The sequence below is a fragment of the Pseudoliparis swirei genome, chromosome 15 (genome assembly GCF_029220125.1).
Source record: "Pseudoliparis swirei isolate HS2019 ecotype Mariana Trench chromosome 15, NWPU_hadal_v1, whole genome shotgun sequence".
In the NCBI taxonomy this organism is placed as follows: Eukaryota; Metazoa; Chordata; class Actinopteri; order Perciformes; family Liparidae; genus Pseudoliparis; species Pseudoliparis swirei.
The window spans coordinates 22,883,003-22,907,599 of NC_079402.1; the positions used below are offsets into that span (position 1 = coordinate 22,883,003).

The following is a 24,597-nucleotide window of genomic DNA, read 5'->3' on the forward strand; positions in this document are numbered from 1 at the left end:
TCCACAGGTGGCAGTAGCGCCCAGGAGAGCTCCACAGAAGAGGAGGCTCATGGGTAATGCAGTTCTGACCCCGGTGTATTTTATAGTGATGTTAATGGTGAATCATTTATGGCTGGAACGTAGTTATTGGACCGAAGTGGAGCGAGAGGTTGTGCGTCACGTCTCCTTCCTCATGCCTTCAGTTTGTGATTTTAATTACAACTTATTATTTTAATGCTGTTTTATACACTTTGGACTTTATGTACATAAACACGTTCTATTTTAATCTGGCCTTTTCTTCTGCGTACTAAACTCATCACGATTCCCGTGTGTGTGTGTGTGTGGCATCCGTCCCTTTTTAAATCACTTAAAACAACATAAAGCAGATTTGCAGATCAATGTGTGAACCGCTGATAGTATTGAACTCTTTTTACAAGCTGTAAGGTACGTCCGCTATTTTATACCACGTGTGTGTGTGCGTGTGGCCAAGAACAAGCTTTCAGAGGTAGTTTATACTTGAATATTAATTTAGAAAGTGAGGATTTTACAAAGTGTAACCAAAGTTAATAGAGAAATAAATTATTGAAATCAATAATCGAATCATTTAGTTTCACGTGATGATCAACGGAATGTGATTAATAGTTTCTCAAGACGGAAAGGAGACGCTTCAACACTTTTTCTATTTGAGAAACGATTCCCCAAGAGAGGCGGAGCCCCTCCCCCTCCCTTCCCTCCCCCTCCAGTCCTAATTGAGGGCAAAGAAACCCACGAGTCAACCCTGACCCCAACACACATTTAAAGAAACAGTTACGTTTATTTTGTCTCTCGTCACCAACAGATTCTCATCAGTGTCTAATTTATTTAACTTCTGTCAACATTCCTTTGTGTGTGTGTGTGTGTGTGTGTCACCGCTGTGTGTGAACATGTGGAATATGTCGTAAACGGCCTCTAAAGGACCCGTTGTGTTCCTCGTGTTATTACATTAATATTAACGATGTATATATAAAAAAGGGGAAATCTCTGAGATCCATTTGACTGAAGAATTAAAATCTGTGTTTTTAAAGTGTATTTTGACACAATACTCACAAGTTTACATACGTTTTTATATACGTCAACAACTCTTCTCTCGGCTCGCACGGCAGAGCTCCGATGCTGGCGCGCACTGGTGAGCAAGTTATGTGCCCCCTGTGTATAAATGCAGGGCTCTCAAGTGTCTGCGCGCATCGGGACGGAGCAAAGAAAAGTCACTAGCACCCCCCACCCCCCCGTCAACAACTCTTCTCGGAGCTCTTGCCGGTCTTGAGAGCCTGTAAATGTATATATGTGATTAATCATGATTAATCCACAGAAACCTGTGATTAACCTGATTAAAAATTGTAATCGTTTCACAGCCCTAATATATACACGTTGAGGAAGTGGTTGGTCGTATCAACACACAGTACACACAGTACCTGTGAGTATTGTGTTTAAATACACCTTAAAGCAGCAGCAGGTTGTTGAGTGTCGTTTCAGTTCCGTCTCTTTTGATTCAGCGTACATATTTAGTTTGATTAGTTATAAGTTCATTTTTACGACATCGGGAGAATGAATGAAACGAGGTCATCGCAACATTGTAGCGAGTCCAAAGAGGTGTGTGTGTGTGTGTGTTAATGTGCGAGCACTCTGAGCGTCTCCAGGTACGATAACTCTCAACTTATTGAGAAACGGTTAAATTCATCTTTCTGGCCACGTTACGGTTGAATAGAAGTTCTGTTTTATCTTTGGGGAATGTTTGTTTATTTGTTTGTTTATGTTTTGGTGCATCGAGAGACTCAAGTTCACATGTTCAATAGTTTCTAAGGAAATAAACTCAAACCTGTTCTAACATGTGTTTGTCTTCACTGTTCACACACGTATATAAATAAATATATACATATATAAATGAATATAGATCAAGAGATTCAAGATGTTTTTATTTGTCACATACACACACAGGGTGTGCAGTGAAATGAAAGTGGCAATGCTCAGCAGGAATGTGCAAGGGCAACAAGTACACACTATTTACAATAAAAAACAACACAATATTTACAGTAAGTGTGTGTGTGTGTGTGTGTGTGTGTGTGTGTGTGCCTAAGAGGGGCAGTTGTGTGGGTCTATGTGGGGGTCCTGGTGAGGTCGGAGTTCACAGTCCTGATGGCCTGAGGAAAGAAACTCCGTCTCAGTCTCTCTGTTCTTGCAGCGTGACTACGGAGGCGCCTGCCTGACCGCAGCAGCTGAAACAGTCTGTTGTTGGGGTGGTGAGGATCCTTCATGATCCTGCCGGCTCTGGTTCTGCACCTCCTGGTGTACAAGTCCTGCAGGGTGGGCAGTGTAGTTCCAATAGTGCGCTCAGCCGAACGCACTACTCTCTGCAGAGCCTTCCTGTCCTGAGCGGAGCAGTTGCCAAACCAGGCTGTGATGCTTCCTGTCAGGACGCTCTCTACAGCTCCAGAGTAGAAGGACTGAAGGATCCTCTGGGAAACTTTAAATTTCCTCAGCTGCCTGAGGTGGTAGAGGCGCTGCCTTGCCTTTCTCACCAGAGTGTCTGTGTTCGTTGACCATGTCAGATCCTCGGTGATGTGGACTCCCAGGTATTTATACCGCCACCCTCTCCACAGTAGTCCCGTTAATCCCCAGTGGTGAGTACGTCCTCTGTTGTTGTACCCTCCTAAAGTCCACAATCAGCTCCTTAGTTTTGGTGACATTCATGATGAGGCTGTTGTCCTGGCACCAGAGTGACAGATCAGCAACTTCCTCCAGGTAGGCCTTCTCGTCGTTGTCGGAGATCAGGCCCACCACCACTGTGTCATCCGCAAACTTGATGATGGTGTTGAGCTGAACCTGGCCACACAGTCATGTGTGTACAGGGAGTACAGTAGGGGCTGAGGACGCAACCCTGGGGGGATCCTGTGTTCAGGGTGAGGGATTTGGAGGTGTGTCTGCCCACCCTGACCACCTGTGGCCTGGCGGTCAGGAAGTCCAGGATCCAAGCACACAGGGGGGTGTTCAGTCCCAGCTCAATCAGCTTGCCGGCCAGTCTGGAGGGGACTATGGTGTTGAAAGCTGAACTATAATCAATGAACAGCAGTCTCACATAGCCCCCCCTCTGGCTGTCCAGATGAGAGAGTGTGGTGTGCAGTACCTGGGAGACAGCATCATCTGTGGATCTGTTTGGGCGATAAGCAAACTGCAGCGGGTCCATGGAGGAAGGGAGGAAGGCGCAGATGTAGTCCTTTATCAGCCTCTCAAAGCATTTCATGACCACCGAGGTGAGGGCCACCGGTCGGTAGTCATTCATACATGCTGGAGAAGCATTCTTGGGCACAGGGACAATAGTGGATCTCTTGAAGCAGATATAAATTTACAAGACGGTTCCCTATCAGCTACTTTGCTGTTAGTCTGTGGCGTAATATTCCGATCGGCCCTACGATCGTAGCTTCAATTTACTGCTTAGACTTTGTTAGGTTGTAATAGTTTATTTTGATAACCTCTGCAGAGGTCTTATGTTTTAAATTAATACATATAGAAAGATATTATAATAGAAAATATTAGGGAGAATATTGATATTGTTAATGTATTATGAAGCATAGGGGTTATGTTTACTCTATGCAAATGTAAATGGCAAGAATTAATGTATATTGCATGAGAGTGACTATGTTAGTATTATAGATTGACGAGGCCGGTTGAATTCCGTCAAGTGACTTAGAATAACAAGGGACTTTTATTGTGAAAGTGACTAATGCGGACAATAACAAGACAGGACTCTTATTGTGAAAATACTTGTTTAGCGACTTGACCGGAAGTGACGTTTTGACCGGGCCGGGGACATTGAGTATAAAACTCCGTGGATTAGAGAAATCGGATCTCTTCCACATGTATTCTCCACGCCGGAAGGAGGCGGAGCAGCCGATGAAGATCACGATCGTGAGCCTTGAATATTTGTTTACACTTCCTGCCATTAAATGTTGATAACTTAATTCACGCGCGTCCGGAAGCCTGTTTTCCATCATTTGCGAAGTGCCCAGTTTCAGAACTACTTTACAACTTCTTGCCATTAATTATTGTTAAACGTATCTATCGGATTCAGATTCTCATTTTATATCGAGCACGGGACCTCCAGTTTGATACACCATAATAATATATATACATACATATATACACATATACACATACATATATACATACATATATATATACACATACACTACCATTCGAAAGTTTGGGATCACCCAGACAATTTCGTATTTAACATGAAAACTCACTTTTATTTATCAAATGAGTTGCAAAATGTATAGAAAATATAGTCAAGACATTGACAATGTTAGAAATAATGATTTGTATTTGAAGTATTAATTTTTTTCTTCAAACTTTGCTTTCGTCAAAGAATGCTCCTTTTGCAGCAATGACAGCATTGCAGACCTTTGGCATTCTAGCTGTTAATTTGTTGAGGTAATCTGTTGAAATGTCACCCCACGCTTCCTGAAGCACCTCCACCAGTTGGATTGGCTTGATGGGCACTTCTTGAGGACCATACGGTCAAGCTGCTCCCACAACAGCTCAATGGTTGAGATCTGGTGACTGGCCACTCCATTACAGACAGCAAGCTGCCTGCTTCTTCCCTCAAGAGTTCTTCACAATGTGGAGGTGTGCTTTGGGTCATTGTCCTGTTGGAGGAGGACATTGGCTCCAATCAAGCGCTGCCCACAGGGTATGGCATGGCGTTGCAAAATGGAGTGATAGCCTTCCTTATTTAAAATCCCTTTTACCTGGTACCTCCCACTTTCCCAGCACCAAAGCAGCCCCAGACCATCACATGACCTCCACCATGCTTGACAGATGGTGTCAGGCACTCTTCCAGCATCTTCTCACCTGTTCTGCGTCTCACAAATGTTCTTCTGTGTGATCCAAACACCTCAAACTTGATTCATCTGTCCAGAACACCTTTTTCCAATCTTCCTCTGTCCAATGCCTGTGTTCTTTTGCCCATACCAATCTTTTCTTTTCATTGGCCAGTCTCAGATATGGCTGTTTCTTTGTCACTCTGCCTAGAAGGCCAGCATCCCGGAGTCGCCTCTTCACTGTCGACGTTGACACTGGCGTTTTGCGGGTACCATTTAAAGAAGCTGCCAGTTGAGGACCTGTGAGGCGTCTATTTCTCAAACGAGAGACTCTAATGTACTTGTCTTCTTGCTGAGTTGTGCACCGGGGCCTCCCACTTCTCTTTCTGCTCTGGTTAGAGCCCGTTTGTGCTGTTCTCTGAAGGGAGTAGGACACAACGCTGGAGGACATTTTCAGTTTCTTTGCAATTTCTCGCATGGAATAGCCTTCATTTCTAAGAACAAGAATAGACTGGTGAGTTTCACAGGAAACTTCTTTTTTTCTGGCCATTTTGAGTTATCGAACCCACAAATGTGATGCTCCAGATAATCAACTAGCTCAAAGGAAGGCCAGTTTTATAGCTTCTCTCATCAGCAAAACAGTTTTCAGCTGTGCTAACATAATTGCACAAGGGTTTTCAAGGGTTTTCTAATCATCCATTAGTCTTCTAAGGCGATTAGAAAACACAATGCACCATTAGAACACTGGAGTGATAGTTGATGGAATGGGCCTCTATACACCTATGGAGATATTTCATTAGAAACCAGACGTTTCCACCTAGAATAGTCATTTACCACATTAACAATGTATAGAGTGTATTTATGATTGATTTAATGTTATCTTCATTGAAAAAAACAATGCTTTTCTTTGAAAAATAAGGACATTTCTAAGTGATCCCAAACTTTTGAACGGTAGTGTATGTATATATATATGTATGTATGTACATATATATGTATGTGTATATATATTAGGGCTGTGAAACGATGAAAAATTTTAACCGGGTTAATCACAGGTTTTTGTGGATTAATCATGATTAATCAAATATTACCGATATTCTCGGTATATTTTGTGAGAACATAATGATTTATGACAAAAGACGGATATATACATTTATACATTCTTCTATACTCAGCAGTTATTTAGCAGTTTTCTTCCATATGGAACATTAATACATCTTCATCCTAAACAGAATGTTTAACCCTCCTGTTACCTTTCGGGTCAATTTGACCCCATTCAATGTTTAATGTCAGTGTTCTTTCGGGTCAATTTGACCCCATTCAATGTTTAATGTCGGTGTTCTTTGGGGTCAATTTGACCCCAGGCTGTTTTTCACTGTGTCAAACATATAAGAAATATCAACTTTTTTATTTATTTAAAGGGCTATTTAGGTAGTCAACAAACAAACATAAAGTACCTCACACTTAAACTTGGGAAGCAATATTAATTCTAATAATTTTCTGGAGGTTTTAATTGCTGGGGTCAAATTGACCTCGAGGGTAAAATATGTTAGTAAATGTAAAGGTAACAGGAGGTTAAACAGAACATTTTTCTCTTGTTTGTCAACCATTAACTACACCATGATACAATCTAAAGGCCTCTAGTCTTCCTCTAGCAGCTGCTGAGGCAAACTGACTGTGTGGGTTTTCTTCATGAACTGGGCACTGCGGTCAAGCCAGCCGCCACTTCGGAAAACACAGTCAAGCCAGCCCGCACGATTTTTTTCAGTACACGTATATACCAGGCATTACGGTGCGAGTGTGTGAAAACTGTTTTCAAAATAAGAGCGAACTTCCGGTGAACGTGATATGACGAAACACGTCTTTAAATACAGATATAGTGATAGATTAAACTAAATGAAGAGATAAAAAATCATGAATGGTATGAATGATGAATACATTAAATGAAAGAAAGTAATTATTCCAATATTGGGATATTCTGATTTAGAATTTCAAAATAAAAGATACAGAAAATCACATTCATGTGCAAATGTGTCTAATTTCAGAATAGATTTAGAACAAAATGGTGCGTAGTTATAAGATATTTTCACTTCTGATTCATGGTAGAGTACCTCAAGGTGTCATCCAGAGATAATCAAGACATTCTGACGTTTGATTTCTAAATGAAAGCACTTCATAAAGAAAATAATAGTAATATATTTCCAATATTTGAATTTTATTTTAAGCAAATCCGTAACTTTCTTGAGAAAAACTACAATGCAGTCTTGTTATTGGTGACCTCAGCTAGGCCCATGATTATTTTCATGAGATATTACTTTGTGGATTTTGAATGAATTCAGTTTAAATTTAGCGAGAAATAAATATTATTAATATTATGGCAATATTTGGATTTTATTTAAAGCAAATCTGTAACTTTCTTGAAAAAAGGTACAATGCAGTCTTGTTAATCGTGACCTCTGCTAGGCCCCTGAATATTTTCATGAGATATTACTGTGTGAATTTTGAATGAATTCAGTTTAAATTTAGCGAGAAATAAATATTATTAATATTATGGCAATATTTGCATTTTATTTTAAGCAAATCTGTAACTTTCTTGAAGAAAGTTACACTGCAGTCTTGTTATTGGTGACCTCTGCCCGGCCCCTGAATATTTTCATGAGATATTACGGTGTGGATTTTGAATAAATTAAATTCAAAGTTAGCGAAAAATAAATATTATTAATATTATGGCAATATTTGGATTTTATTTTAAGCAAATCTGTAACTTTCTTGAAAAAAGTTACACTGCAGTCTTGTTAAAGGTGACCTCTGCTATGCCCATGATTATTTTCATGAGATATTACTGTGTGGATTTTGAATGAATTCAGTTTAAAGTTAGCGAGAAATAAATATTATTAATATCATGGCAATATTTGAATTTTATTTTAAGCAAATCTGAAAGTTTCTTGAAGAAGATTACACTGCAGCCTTGTTAATGGTGACCTCTGCTAGGCCCATGAATATTTCCATGAGATATTACTGTGTAGATTTTGAATTAATTCAATTTAAAGTTAGCGAGAAATAAATATTATGAATATTCTGGCAATATTTGAATTTTATTTTAAGCAAATCTGAAACTTTCTTGAAAAAAGGTACAATGCAGTCTTGTTAGTGGTGACCTCAGCTAGGTCCATGATTATTTTCATGAGATATTACTGTGTGGATTTTGAATGAATTCAATTTAAAGTTGGCAAGAAATAAATATTATTAATATTCTGGCAATATTTGGATTTTATTTAAAGCAAATCTGTAACTTTCTTGAAAAAAGGTACAATGCAGTCTTGTTATTGGTGACCTCTGCTCGTCCCCTGAATATTTTCATGAGATATTACTGTGTGGATGTTGAATAAATTAAATTCAAAGTTAGCGAAAAATAAATATTATTAATATTATGGCAATATTTGGATTTTATTTTAAGCAAATCTGTAACTTTCTTGAAAAATGTTACACTGCAGTCTTGTTATTGGTGACCTCTGCTAGGCCCATGAATATTTTCATGAGATGTTACTGTGTAGATTTTGAATAAATTCACTTTAAAGTTAGCGAGAAATAAATATTATTAATATTATGGCAATATTTGGATTTTATTTAAAGCAAATCTGTAACTTTCTTGAAAAAAGGTACAATGCAGTCTTGTTATTCGTGACCTCTGCTAGGCCCCTGAATATTTTCATGAGATATTACTGTGTGAATTTTGAATGAATTCAGTTTAAATTTAGCGAGAAATAAATATTATTAATATTATGGCAATATTTGCATTTTATTTAAAGCAAATCTGTAACTTTCTTGAAAAAAGGTACAATGCAGTCTTGTTATTGGTGACCTCTTCTAGGCCCCTGAATATTTTCATGAGATATTACTGTGTGAATTTTGAATGAATTCAGTTTAAATTTAGCGAGAAATAAATATTATTAATATTATGGCAATATTTGCATTTTATTTAAAGCAAATCTGTAACTTTCTTGAAAAAAGGTACAATGCAGTCTTGTTAGTGGTGACCTCTGCTAGGCCCCTGAATATTTTCATGAGATATTACTGTGTGGATTTTTAAGAAATTAAATTCAAAGTCAGCGAAAAATAAATATTATTAAGATTATGGCAATATTTGGATTTTATTTTAAGCAAATCTGTAACTTTCTTGAAAAACGTTACACTGCAGTCTTGTTATTGGTGACCTCTGCTAGGCCCATGAATATTTTCATGAGATATTACTGTGTAGATTTTGAATAAATTCACTTTAAAGTTAGCGAGAAATAAATATTATTAATATTATGGCAATATTTGCATTTTATTTAAAGCAAATCTGTAACTTTCTTGAAAAAAGGTACAATGCAGTCTTGTTATTGGTGACCTCTGCTAGGCCCCTGAATATTTTCATGAGATATTACTGTGTGAATTTTGAATGAATTCAGTTTAAATTTAGCGAGAAATAAATATTATTAATATTATGGCAATATTTGCATTTTATTTAAAGCAAATCTGTAACTTTTTTGAGAAAAGGTACAATGCAGTCTTGTTATTGGTGACCTCTGCTAGGCCCCTGAATATTTTCATGAGATATTACTGTGTAGATTTTGAAGAAATTCAATTTAAAGTTAGCGAAAAATAAATATTATTAATATTATGGCAATATTTGAATTTTATTTTAAGCAAATCTGAAACTTTTTTGAGAAAAGGTACAATGCAGTCTTGTTATTGGTGACCTCTGCTAGGCCCCTGAATATTTTCATGAGATATTACTGTGTACCTTTTTTCAAGAAAGTTACAGATTTTCTTTAAATAAAATCCAAATATTGCCATAATATTAATAATATTTATTTCTCGCTAACTTTAAAGTGAATTTATTCAAAATCTACACAGTAATATCTCATGAAAATATTAATGGGCCTAGCAGAGGTCACCAATAACAAGACTGCAGTGTAACGTTTTTCAAGAAAGTTACAGATTTGCTTTAAATAAAATCCAAATATTGCCATAATATTTATTTCTCGCTAAATTTAAAGTGAATTTATTCGAAATCTACACAGTAATATCTCATGAAAATATTCATGGGCCTAGCAGAGGTCACCAATAACAAGACTGCATTGTACCTTTTTTCAAGAAAGTTTCATATTTGCTTAAAATAAAATCCAAATATTGCCAGAATATTAATAATATTTATTTCTCGCCAAATTTAAATTGAATTCATTCAAAATCCACACAGTAATATCTCATGAAAATAATCATGGCCTAGCTGAGGTCACCACTAACAAGACTGCATTGTACCTTTTTTCAAGAAAGTTACAGATTTGCTTAAAATAAAATCCAAATATTGCCATAATATTAATAATATTTATTTTTCGCTAACTTTGAATTTAATTTATTCAAAATCCACACAGTAATATCTCATGAAAATATTCAGTGGCCTAGCTGAGGTCACCAATAACAAGACTGCAGTGTACCTTTTTTCAAGAAAGTTACAGATTTGCTTCAAAGAAATATCAAATATTGGAAATATATTAGTATTATTTTCTTTATGAAGTGCTTTCATTTAGAAATCAAACGTCAGAATGTCTTGATTATCTCTGGACGACACCTTGAGGTACTCTACCATGAATCAGAAGTGAAAGTATTTTGTCACTACGCACCACTGTGTTCTAAATCTATTCTGAAATTAGACACACATTTGCTCATGTATGTGATTTACTATATCTTTTATTTAGAAATTTTAAATCAGAACATCCAATATTTGAATAATTACCTTCTTTTATGTATTGTATTCATCATTCATTCAATTCGTGATTTTTCATCTCTTCAATTAGTTTAATCTATCACAATATATGTATTTAAAGGCGTGTTTCGTCATAACATGTTCACCGGAAGTTCGCTCTTATTTTGAAGACAGTTTTCACACGCTCGTACCGTAATGCCTGGTATATACGTGTACTGAAAAAAATCGTGCGGGCTGGCTTGACTGTTTTCCGAAGTGGCGGCTGGCTTGACCGCAGTAACTGGGCCGTGATGAAAGGGACGGCGGGGACACCGCTGCAAAGCTGAAACCTCACCGGCCCGGACAGGTGGACAGATTGACAAGCGACTTTTTTTTTGCTCGGTCCCGATGCGCGCGCACGGAGCTCTGTGGCGCGCGAGACGGAGATCGATAAGTGTTAACGCAACGCGTAATAAAAGAACAAAGACGTGCTCTAGAGAACATGTCAGGGGGCGGGCCAATCTCTTTAATGTCATTGATCTACCGACACTCCGCCGCGATCGACTGGCAGGTCGCGATCGACGTGTTGAGACCCTGATCTACAGGAAGTAAAAGTCGTAACAAGGTTTCCGGAGGTGAACCTGCGGAAGGATCATTACCGATGAACAGACCGTCTGCATGAGAGCGGACAGAGTTCAGATTGAAGTGGTGGATTGGAAGCTCATTTTGCAAGTGACTTTTTTTTCGTCCCGACGACCAACAGACGGATTGGAAGCTCATTCTGCGCATGCGTTAAATGCGTTAAAAAAAAAATTTACTTAAACCTGAAATTGAATTAACTGAGTTAACGCGTTATTTTTCACAGCACTAATATATATGTCACTGATTCTTGAGATAAGGGACAATTCATGGCCTCCACTGAAATGCAAAGCTTGGCTTAAGAATTCCATATATAAATTAATTGAAATAGACTTTAAAAGCTCAACATGAAAGACTTAACTACCCCAATGTACTTAGTTTTGTCTACATTTATATATTTTCATAGCAATTTGACCAAGTGCAAGCATTTCCCTAGAAAGTACATGCAAATTAACATGTCCTCTGCAAGAGGTCACAGGTTCTAATTGCAAAGAAGTCATTCACATTTTTAGAAATATCAAAATGAAATAAATTGCATGGCTTTATAAAATGTAACCGATACATAAAGCAAAATACCCATCAAATTATACATTAAAAATTTCCGCTCAAAGTAGTTTCCTCAGTTCATGTTAACTCCGTCAGAATTTTTACAAATTAAAAAAATCTGGCATATTATGGTCTGAACTTTAACCCTGAGGACCCCTTGTGCACGCTTCTTCTCTTGATGGATGCAGCAGTACAGCACATGGTCTCGGAAGTTTAACATTTATATATATTTTTAGCAAACTAAGTTGATATAACTGTCGGCACAGGTTTATTATGTGAACTTTGTCATCCAAGAATGATTATTTTAAATAAGAATTGTGAAATAAATGGAGGTGTTTTTGGTGAGTTTATGTAGGCAGCTAGCAACAATCTAAATGGCTCCAGTGTACGGGATACGATTCAGACAATGGAAACTTTAATTTCGTCAGCTCCGTCAGAATGTCTGTCTGACTGTTGGGTTCAAGCTGACGGAGCTGACAAATGCTCCAAAACATCATTTGATGCATACTAAACACAGATTGTGTTTATGATTTAATATTGGCATAATACTTATACTGAACTGACTGACTGGCAAAAAATAAATGATCAACACAAATGTTAATTTATATTTATTGCTTTTAGGCAAGAAGTAGACACCCCTCCAGATAGTCCACTCGAGCAGAGGATGGAGGAGCCAACTTCCAGTAGACGTGCTCAACCGAACCAGGATGGGTTTAGTTTAAAGTTAACCTTTTACTCTATTTATAGTATAGAGCTGGTGGTGTATTGAGTTCATTCTTGGTCATTAAAGATCTTTACCTTTCACCGTCCCCATTTTCTTGGCCTGTTTGTTATGCGTGTCATTTCTCTAGAGCAGCGGTTCCCAAACTTTTTAGGCCACGCACCCCCTTCTACATCCCGACCGGGGTCACGCACCCCCAATCCCCCACACCTTAAAAAAAAACCGCAACAGAGCCTATTTATAGCCGCATAAAATCGGACCAATGCGAGAACTGTTTGCTCGCGCGTGGCGTTTGTTACAAGATTTAGTCCGCTGTATAAATTTCAGTTACACAAGGCGTCACTTTTAAAGAGCAATAAGGATGGCGAGGACACACGCACAGGCTCAGAGGCAGATTGCATTTCACATTTATTTACTTAAACACAGTAAGCCACGTAAAGAACAAAGAGTGGCACATGCATAGGCTCAGAAACAGATATAAATAAAAAAGGAGGAGTCCATATGACAGCAAGAGAGCTAGAGGGAGAGGGAGGGGGAGAAAGTGAGAGACGTGAGTATTCCCAGTAACCTGTAGCAATAATAACAATAACATTTGGCCACATACTTACATCTATTAATGCGACGGATGGGCCTGCATCTTTGCACAAAGCTCTCCGATGTTTGGCGCCATTGAAGACAGTTTAAGCCTCAGATCTTTCTCAACAGCATCCAGTCTTTGCCGATATTTGGTCTTCACTGCTGTCAGAGCAGAGAAACCAGCCTCACACAGAGACGTTGTGGCAAAGGGCATCAAAACCCTCAAGGCTTGCTTTGCCAGGACGGGGTATGCTGGCATTGCCTTGGTCCAAAAATCCACGAGTGGCTTTCGTTTGAACTGCAACTGCAGTGCTCCATCAGATGACAGCTCAATCAGCTGCTCCTGAAATGACAGCTGTGGGACAGGGAGGGAAGCTTCAAATGGGTTGCCAATCCACGTCTGAGATGTGTCTTTCGGTGGGAAGTATTTCCGTAGCTGCTCGGCAAGTTGTTTGAGGTGTTCACTTCTGAGACGTTTCACATGTTCACCCATGATCACGTCGTTTGCCTCCAAGAACGCGTGAAGCGTAGGGAAACACAGGAGCGTATTCCCACTCACACAGCTTGACCAGAACCGTAGCTTCTATCTTGTCTTGTGTGTGGAACAAATTAACACTGACTCCCTGCAGACTTAAATTCAGTTCATTCAGAACAGAAAAGATGTCGGCCAGATAGGCGAGCTTCTGCAGAAAGTCCTCGTCATGCAGATTGGAGGCCAAATTAAACGGGTTGTCCTCAAAAAACTGCTGAAGTTCGTGCCGCAGTTCAAAAAGCCTTGTCAACACCTTGCCGCGGGACAACCAACGCACTTCAGTATGCAGCAGCAGTGCTTTGTGTTCGCTGCCCATCTCATTGCATAACAGTGTGAACAGTCTTGAATTTAGCGGGCGCGCTTTAATGAAGTTCACCAATTTCACAGAATCATTGAGGACTGAAAGTAGATCAGCTGGCATGTTTTAGGCTGCGAGGGCCTCCCTGTGAACACTGCAATGTAACCAGAGAATGGATGGACAGACTTTCCTGATGTGAGCTATAAGCCCTTTGTGCTTCCCCGTCATCGATTTTGCCCCGTCAGTGCAGATTCCCACGCAGCGTGTCCAGTCGATCCCATTGGTCCTCATAAAGTTGTCAATTAAATTGAAGATTTCTTGTCCGGCAAGTGGCCGACAGAACAAAAAATCTTCCTGTACCGAGCCTTCGAGAAGGTAACGGACGTACACCAGAAGATTGGCCAGATTGGCCACATCGGTCGACTCGTCTACTTGCAGAGAGTAAAACTCTTCTTCACGCGACCGACTAACGTTGCCAGGATGTCTTCGGACAAAGCATCGATGCGGCGCGAGACAGTGTTGTTGGACACCGGGATCATGTCCAACTTTTTAGCTTCTTTCTCTCCAATCATACATTCCACCATCTCTTTAGCAGCTGGCAAGCACAGGTCTTCGCCGATTGTGTGAGGTAGACCCTTCCTTGCTCTTCGGTAACTGAGCAGATATGAAGCCCGTAGTGCGTTTTGTGTAGACCAACACATGAATGAGACTGCAATTGTTTTTGGCTGTTTTGTAACTCTTCCAATTTTGATCTAAAAAAATGTAAGGGGCTTCTGACTTGCACTGGCATGCTTGGTGTTCAGGTGGCGGCGCAAATAAGAGGGCTTCAGAAAGCTGTTAGCCAGAACCTCACTGCACAACACGCACTGTGGCTTCGGGCAATCTGCATTGCCAATCCAAGTGAAGCCCAGACCCAGAGAATTGTCATCATATTTCCTCTTTTTTTCCCAGTCTGATGCTCACTCTCGTTTCCTCTTTTTTCACCTTGACTCCGCGATGGGTCTGTGCTCCCGGTTTGTCTGTGATATCCCTTCCTCCTTCTCGGTCTCCTCCGTCTCCTCTTTCTCCGACTCCCGGTCGATGTCTTCTCCCGGTCTCTCCCCAACGCACCTCTCCGGTTCCTCACTCTCTCTCTGTCACTCTCCTCTTTTATTACTGATAGCTTCAGATGTCCCACCTGACAGCTTCCCCGATTTCAGCCAGTTTAACATATTTTCATGGATGTTGCTGAATGAATGAAATTACGATAGGTGCACACGCTAGGCTAGCTAGCTTGTACGAAAAAGACAGTCTGCCGGCCGGACCGGAAGTGCATCTATTTATTGAATTGTACGTTTTTAATTTTTAATTTAAATCTTACAAAGGGAATTTTTATAATTAAAAAATTCTACTTAATTTGTTTAAAATTATGTTTAATATTAATTATTACACCATTAGACCACCATTACATTTTTCCTCTCGCACCACACTTTGGGAATCCCTGCTTGAGAGTGATGGTCTCGTAACACAGAGGATTCTGGATCCTGCATCGTTCATTGACTTTGCTAATAAGTTTTAAGTTTGTCCTTAAACAGTTTCATGCACTTATAGTCCAAGCATAGAGGGACTGAAGACACATGAATGTCTCATGTGAGCTTTATGGCCTTGTTAACCTTGTTTGCTGTGATGTTACATCAGTCCGTCAACACCGTCAGTTTTGTCCCACCCTAAGATGTAGGTTTTTGTCTTAAAAAAAAAAAAAGCCTTTTACTTCTGTTTATTTTATAGAGTTAATTCACTAAAACATTGCATGGACTACATGCAGTGGTGTCTTAACTGCATATAACCACAGATTAAATATGTACAATTTTAAAAATAAATAACAAAATTAAGTTTTTTTCCAACGGCGTTTTTCCTCAACTGTGTAAAATGTTAAAAAAGGGAATACAATGTTTTTTTAATCACTTAACTAGGAGTAGGCACACTATTATTAGATATTTAAATACTTAAGTGTCACTGAATCATTTAAATTAAAATAAAATGATTTCTAATGCATCTGACGGAGTTGACAAATGTCAACACACAAATTGGATAAATGTCATTTTTTATAAAAAGTGATTTAATAAAAAACTTGTTCCTTTACAGCAGGGGTGTCAAACTCATTTTCACCGAGGGCCACATCGGCCTCATGGCGGCCCTCAAAGGGCTGGTTGTCACTAACACGGTATAATTCTAACTACTCCAGAACATATTGTTAAATAACTGTCTTTGCATTTGTTTCTTGTTTATTTAGGTGTACTTGTATGAATGTATAACTATATATGCAAATGTATTTAAGATTATAAAATAAATCTATTTAATTTCATTATACTTATTTTAACCTACATTACTTTATCAAAGATCAAACAAACATTATTACATTAACTTTGTTAAAAGCTTTTTCACAGTTGAGACAGGTGGTTCTCCACTGGTCTGGGTAGTGGTTCTCCACTGGTCTGGGCAGTGGTTCTCTACTGGTCTGGGCAGTGGTTCTCCACTGGTCTAGGCAGTGGTTCTCCACTGGTCTGGGCAGTGGTTCTCCACTGGTCTGGGTAGTGGTTCTCCACTGGTCTGGGTAGTGGTTCTCCACTGGTCTGGGCAGTGGTTCTCTACTGGTCTGGGCAGTGGTTCTCTACTGGTCTGGGCAGTGGTTCTCTACTGGTCTGGGCAGTGGTTCTCCACTGGTCTGGGCAGTGGTTCTCCACTGGTCTGGGTAGTGGTTCTCCACTGGTCTAGGCAGTGGTTCTCCACTGGTCTAGGCAGTGGTTCTCTACTGGTCTGGGCAGTGGTTCTCTACTGGTCTGGGTAGTGGTTATCCACTGGTCTAGGCAGTGGTTCTCCACTGGTCTGGGTAGTGGTTCTCCACTGGTCTGGGCAGTGGTTCTCCACTGGTCTGGGTAGTGGTTCTCCACTGGTCTGGGCAGTGGTTCTCTACTGGTCTGGGCAGTGGTTCTCCACTGGTCTGGGCAGTGGTTCTCCACTGGTCTGGGTAGTGGTTCTCCACTGGTCTGGGCAGTGGTTCTCCACTGGTCTGGGCAGTGGTTCTCTACTGGTCTGGGCAGTGGTTCTCCACTGGTCTGGGCAGTGGTTCTCCACTGGTCTGGGCAGTGGTTCTCCACTGGTCTGGGTAGTGGTTCTCCACTGGTCTGGGCAGTGGTTCTCCACTGGTCTGGGCAGTGGTTCTCCACTGGTCTGGGTAGTGGTTCTCCACTGGTCTGGGCAGTGGTTCTCCACTGGTCTGGGCAGTGGTTCTCCACTGGTCTGGGCAGTGGTTCTCCACTGGTCTGGGCAGTGGTTCTCTACTGGTCTGGGCAGTGGTTCTCCACTGGTCTGGGTAGTGGTTCTCCACTGGTCTGGGGCAGTGGTTCTCCACTGGTCTGGGCAGTGGTTCTCTACTGGTCTGGGCAGTGGTTCTCTACTGGTCTGGGCAGTGGTTCTCTACTGGTCTGGGCAGTGGTTCTCCACTGGTCTGGGCAGTGGTTCTCCACTGGTCTGGGCAGTGGTTCTCTACTGGTCTGGGCAGTGGTTCTCCACTGGTCTAGGTAGTGGTTCTCCACTGGTCTGGGTAGTGGTTCTCCACTGGTCTGGGCAGTGGTTCTCCACTGGTCTGGCTTTGGGACGCACTATCACCCCTGCATGACAAGCTGAGACCTAAATCGAGGGACATTTTTAACTTCTCAAATGTATTTAGATAGATAGATAGATAGATATATACTTTATTAATCCCCAAGGGGAAATTTGTCGAGTCAGTAGCAGCAACACACAAGAACAAAAAAAACAAAACACAAAATATAAGAAGGGTTAGGGTGATCTGGCAAGAGGTGAACTGTTGTAGAGCCTCATAGCTGTCGGCAGGAATGTTCTCCTGTATCTCTCCTTGTGGCAGCGGAGCGTGAGGAGACGTCTGGAGAAAGTACTCCTCTGTCCCTGTAGGAGGTGGTGGAGAGGGTGGTCCGGGTTGTCCAATATGGACACCAGTTTCTTCAACGACCTCCTCTCCACCACCTGTTCCAGGTGCTCCAGCTGGCAGCCGATGATGGAGCCAGCCTTCCTAACCAGTTTGTTAAGACGGCTGGTGTCACGGCTCGATGCTGCTCCCCAGCAGACAATGGCAAAGTGCAGCACACTGGCGACAACCGACTGGTAGAATAACTCCAGCATCTTGCTGCACACGTTGAAGGATCAAGCTTTCTCAGGAAAAGAGACGACTCATCCCCTTCTTGTACACAGCGTTGATGTTGGCCTTCCAGTTCAGTCGGCTGTCGATGGAGACGCCCAGGTACTTGTACTCCTCCACCATGTCCACGTCCACTCCCAGGACACTCAGAGGTGTAGGAGCTGTCGCCTTCCTCCTGAAGTCCACCACCATCTCTCTGGTTTTGGCCACGTTCAGCCGCAGGTGGTTCTCATCGGCCCACTTTACAAAGTCACTCACCACTGCCCTGTACTCCTCCTCCCGTCCATCCCTAATACACCCGACCACTGCAGAATCATCAGAGTACTTCTGCAGATGGCATGACTCCGTGTTGTACTGGAAGTCACTGGTGTACAGGGTGAAGAGGAAGGAGACAGAACAGTTCCTGTGGGGCTCCAACATCACTGACCACCGTTCCAGACAGCACACGGCCCATTCTGACAAACTGTGGTCTGCCTGTGAGGTAGTCAGTGATCCAGGAGATGGTGGACGCGTCCACACGGCCACCGCAGCTTCTCACTCAGCAGCAGTGGCTGGATGGTGTTAAATGCACTGGAGAAGTCAAAGAAAGTGACTCTCACAGAGACATCGGTTCCATCCAGGTGCGACTGAGCTCGTTGCAGCAGGTAGATGATGGCGCCGTCCACTCCCACATGAGGCTGGTAAGCAAATTGCAGAGGGTCCAACGATGATTTCACCTGCGGCCGGAGGTGGGCCAAGACCAGCCTCTCCAGCACCTTCATCACATGGGAGGTGAGGCGACCGGTCGGTAGTCGTTGAGGCCAGATGGTGCTGACTTCTTTGGGACAGGGACCAGGCACGACGTCTTCCACAGCACGGGACTTCCCCAGCCTCAGGCTGAGGTTGAAGAGGCGCTGCAGGACACCAGACAGCTGGGTGGCGCAGGTCTTTAGGACCCTGGGGCTGATGCCATCAGGACCTTCAGCTCTGCGCTGGTGTAGTTTCTCCAGCTGTCTTCTCACCTGGTCAGTCGTCACAGAGAGAGGGAGGTGGAGGAGCCCATTGTTATTGAGGGCTCGGTGGATGTGCAGCTCAGCAGGGGGACAGAGGGGAGGAGGTGTTTGGGAGGTGTGATGTGTGGAGGAGACGGGAGGGCTGTGAACTGAACCTATTGAAAAACAGTTCAGCTCGTTGGCCCTCTCCAGGAGGCCCCCTGGCTGTCTCCCTCCCACCTTGAAGCCAGTTATCTGCTTCATGCCAGACCACACCTCCCTTGTGTTGTTCAGCTGGAGTTTGGCCTCCAGCTTCCTCCTGTAGGAGTCCTTGCCCTCCCTGAGCTTCACCTTCAGGTTGCGCTGGGCTTTCCTCAGCTCATCCCTGTCTCCAGACCTGAAAGCAGCTTTCTTCATGTTAAGAAGCGCCTTCAGGTCCCTGGTGATCCAGGGCTTGTTGTTGGTGAAGCAGCGCACAGTCCGTGATGGGATGGTGGTGTGTTCACAGAACTTGATGTATTCCGTGATGCAGTCGGTCATACTGTTGATGTCCTCCCCGTGCGGTCCACACAGCACATCCCAGTCCGTTGACTCGAAGCAGTCCTGTAGAGCGTCGTTAGCCTCCAGAGACCACCTCCTCACAGACCTGGTGGTCACCGGCAGCCTCTTCACCAGAGGAACATACCTGGGTGTCAGCCGGACCAGGTCATGATCAGACCTGCCGAGGGGGGGAAGGGCAGTGGCGCTGTATGCGTCCTTAGTATTAGCATACAGCAAGTCCAGAGTTTTATTGTTCCTTGTTGGGCAGTCTATGTATTGATGGAAGGTTGGCAGAGCTTTTTCCAATGTGGTGTGGTTAAAGTCACCAGTGATAGCCATGAATGCTCCAGGCTGATGATTCAGCAGAGCAGACACAGTGGAGTGGATGGTGTCCACAGCTTCCTCAGCGTCAGCTGATGGCGGCACGTACACGACAACCACAATGGCGGACGTGAACTCTCTCGGCAAATAGTACGGGCGCATCCCCACGGCCAACAGTTCAATGTTCGGCACAGAAGCGCTCCTTCACGCACACATGGTCCGGATGGCACCACCGTTCATTCACATAAACAGCGATCCCGCCCCCCCTCTTCTTACCGCTCTGTGTAGCGTCTCTGTCAGCCCGAACAGTCCTGAAGCCGGGCAAAGACGCGCTGTGATCCGGATAGTCCGCGTGCAGCCACGTCTCAGTGAAGCACAAGAGACTGCTCTCACGGAAGACCCTCTCGGTCATTACCAGCGCGCCGAGCTCATCCGTCTTATTCGCCAAAGACCTCACGTTCCCCGTTATGATCGACGGTACCGAGGGTTTGTATCTCCTCGTTTTAGCCCTCCGCTTGACACCCGATCTGCAACCGCGAGCCCTTCTCCGTAGCTCCAGCGGGATCACAGGTCTGTCTCCAGGCAGAAGCTTCGGCCTGCACAGCGCGATCAGCTGAGCACGCGAGTAGACGACGGTCCCAGTCATTGTTTTGCTGCGGCTCACCGATACTCACGACAAAGTGAACAAAAGCCACAGTAGAAGTATCGAAAAAAGTAGTTATGGTCCAGTGTCCGACCGTAACTAAGACAAACGTGAAAGAAAAGAAAAAGAAAAAGAGAGGAAAAGTGCAAAAAAAAGAGACAATAAAATAAAAGCAAAACGCCACTACTGAAACAAGCAGCCGTTGGCACAGCGCTTCCTCCTCCTCCTCCTATGGGTAATGAGCTAATGAAAAGATGGTGCAGTTTGAACATGAGAGTTCAGAATATCACAGTATGCACAACACAATTATTTAGTAATATTCCCTTTTACAGTCAATTATGAACCAACAAGTGAATCTTAAGGACACAAGGTAATACAACATACATTACTACTCAGTAACTTCAGACTTTAAAACATGTCTAAACAGTGCTTTCATGCATAAACATGAAATAAAAAAGTCTGGTTTTAAAAAGCCTCAAAAGATGTAATTCATGTCTCACTGAACCTATGACACATAAAGCTGCTCTACAAGTCAGAGTCTTGAGGAGCAGCTTTTATACACAAATATAAATAAATTAAACAAGGGTAATTAAAAAAGATTCACATATTCAACATTAACTTTTCTTCTGACTATAGCCTATTATAAATACTGAACAACATGAAGCAGCACTCACTTCAACCTTAGTGACCACTGACATGACCTGATGGAGGAATTCATAATAGGGGAACTGGGGATGTTTGTTAATACAAAGTCAATGTGGTCACACACGCACACACGTCTGGATGTCCGCCGGGCGCGTGAAAGACAGGACGCGAAAAATGCGCCTCATTCGGGCTGATTTTTAAAACTCGGGCGGTAAAAGTAGGTGAGACTGTTGAAATGCTCCGCGTGACGTCACTGACGTCAGACCGTTGAATCAGAACCTCCGGAGGATATCGATCGTCTGGAAGCGGCCGTCATCCAGACGCAGCTCCTGGAGACGCTGCGAGCGGCTACGGATAATATAATATGTAATATTTATATTATTAACCCAGACTCGAGGGCTTGATGGTCCGACGTGTGTGGGACTTCCTCAACAGAACAAAGAGTGTGTATTTCTTCCGTGGTGGATGGTGGTAACGAGCTGTTATATGCCACGATAAGCCACGCCCCCTCTCCGGCGCGAGTGAAGAAAACGGGACAAATAGTCCGGCGAGTGAACTCACGCGAGTACATGTAGGAAAGCAACGCAAGGGTTCGCCTCTCCTCTGGCTGAACGCAGCATGAAGGCGAGTGAACAGACCGCAGTTCGCTGCAAAAAAAAAACCTTCAAAATAAAAGCACAAGATTTTTTTCCCTCCCTTTTTTAATAAAAGGCATCATATTTATTTCATGCCGTCGCGGGCCACATAAAATGACGTGGCGGGCCACATTTGGCCCGCGGGCCATGAGTTTGACACATGAGCTTTACAGGGTTTGTTAGGTCAGACGTGTGTTTATGAGAAAATCTATTCCAAATGAATGTGCTGCCAATTTTATTTTTTTAGGTTTCAAAAGTAGTTTTGTCCCTTATCTCAAGAATCAGTGATGTATGTGTATATATATATATATATGTATGTACATATATATGTATATATATGAGTGTATATATATATATGTATGTATATATGTATGTGTATGTATCTGTATATATATATACAGGACTGTCTCAGAAAATTAGAATATTGTTATGAAGTTCTTTATTTTCTGTAATGCAATTAAAAAAACAAAAATGTCATGCATTCTGGATTCATTACAAATCAACTGAAATATTGCAAGCCTTTTATTCTGATTTATTGCTGATTATGGCTTACAGCTTAAGAAAACTCAAATATCCTATCTCTAAATATTAGAATATCATGAAAAAGTATACTAGTAGGGTATTAAACAAATCACTTGAATTGTCTAATTAACTCGAAACACCTGCAAGGGTTTCCTGAGCCTTGACAAACACTCAGCTGTTATAAATCTTTTTTTTTACTTGGTCTGAGGAAATATTAAAATTTTATGAGATAGGATTTTAGAGTTTTCTTAAGCTGTAAGCCATAATCAGCAATATTAAAAGAATAAAAGGCTTGCAATATTTCAGTTGATTTGTAATGAATCCAGAATGCATGACATTTTTGTTTTTTTAATTGCATTACAGAAAATAAAGAACTTTATCACAATATTCTAATTTTCTGAGACAGTCCTGTATATGTATGTACACTACTGTTCAAAAGTTTGGGATCACTTAGAAATGTCCTTATTTTTCAAAGTAAAGCATTGTTTTTTTCAATGAAGATAACATTCAATCAATCAGAAATACACTCTCTACATTGTTAATGTGGTAAATGACTATTCTAGGTGGAAACGTCTGGTTTCTAATGAAATATCTCCAGAGGTGTATAGAGGCCCATTTCCATCAACTATCACTCCAGTGTTCTAGTGGTACATTGTGTTTGCTAATCGCCTTAGAAGACTAATGGATGATTAGAAAACCCTTGAAAACCCTTGTGCAATTATGTTAGCACAGCTGAAAACTGTTTTGCTGATGAGAGAAGCTATAAAACTGGCCTTCCTTTGAGCTAGTTGATTATCTGGAGCATCACATTTGTGGGTTCGATAACTCAAAATGGCCAGAAAAAAAGAAGTTTCATGTGAAACTCGCCAGTCTATTCTTGTTCTTAGAAATGAAGGCTATTCCATGCGAGAAATTGCAAAGAAACTGAAAATGTCCTCCAGCGGTGTGTCCTACTCCCTTCAGAGAACAGCACAAACGGGCTCTAACCAGAGCAGAAAGAGAAGTGGGAGGCCCCGGTGCACAACTCAGCAAGAAGACAAGTACATTAGAGTCTCTAGTTTGAGAAATAGACGCCTCACAGGTCCTCAACTGGCAGCTTCTTTAAATGGTACCCAAACGCCAGTGTCAACGTCGACAGTGAAGAGGCGACTCGGGATGCTGGCCTTCTAGGCAGAGTGGCAAAGAAAAGCCATATCTGAGACTGGCCAATCAAAAGAAAAGATTGGTATGGGCAAAAGAACACAGGCATTGGACAGAGGAAGATTGGGAAAGGTGTTCTGGACAGATGAATCCAAGTTTGAGGTGTTTGGATCACACAGAAGAACATTTGTGAGACGCAGAACAGGTGAAAAGATGCTGGAAGAGTGCCTGACACCATCTGTCAAGCATGGTGGAGGTCATGTGATGGTCTGGGGCTGCTTTGGTGCTGGGAAAGTGGGAGATTTGTACCAGGTAAAAGGGATTTTAAATAAGGAAGGCTATCACTCCATTTTGCAACGCCATGCCATACCCTGTGGGCAGCGCTTGATTGGAGCCAATGTCCTCCTCCAACAGGACAATGACCCAAAGCACACCTCCACATTGTGCAAGAACTCTTGAGGGAAGAAGCAGGCAGCTGGCTGTCTGTAATGGAGTGGCCAGTCACCAGATCTCAACCATTGAGCTGTTGTGGGAGCAGCTTGACCGTATGGTCCGCAAGAAGTGCCCATCAAGCCAATCCAACTTGTGGCGGTGCTTCAGGAAGCGTGGGGTGACATGTCAACAGATTACCTCAACAAATTAACAGCTAGAATGACAAAGGTCTGCAATGCTGTCATTGCTGCAAAAGGAGCATTCTTTGACGAAAGCAAAGTTTGAAGAAAAAAATTAATACTTAAATACAAATCATTATTTCTAACCTTGTCAATGTCTTGACTATATTTTCTATACATTTTGCAACTCATTTGATAAATAAAAGTGTGAGTTTTCATGGAAAACACGAAATTGTCTAGGTGATCCCAAACTTTTGAACGGTAGTGTATGTGTATCCGGAAAGTATTCACAGCGCTTCACTTTTTGTTATGTTACAGCTTTATTCCAAAATGGATTAAATTCATTATTTTCCTCAACATTCTACACACAACAACCCATAATGACAAAGTGAAAACTGTTTTTTGCTAATTTTTGCAAATCTGTTAAAAATAAAGAACGAAAACATAACATGTAAATAAGTATTCACAGCCTTTGCCATGACACTCAACATGTAGCTCAGGT

General features: G+C 41.9%; 1 protein-coding gene across 2 annotated transcripts in view; it reads left to right on the forward strand.

Annotated features, from left to right (window-relative positions):
• LOC130204865 (metal transporter CNNM3) overlaps positions 1 to 24,597 on the forward strand; it is a 38,824-nt gene that overhangs the window by 10,006 nt on the left and 4,221 nt on the right. The window contains exon 11 of one of the 2 annotated variants that reach the window (XM_056431828.1): positions 8 to 1,843. The exons of the other annotated variant lie outside the window; for it this stretch is intronic. Coding sequence (XP_056287803.1) covers positions 8 to 57 — 50 coding nt within the window. The 3' untranslated portion in view covers positions 58 to 1,843. Of the gene's footprint in view, positions 1 to 7; positions 1,844 to 24,597 lie in introns of those variants that run through there. 2 annotated transcript variants of the gene reach the window in all.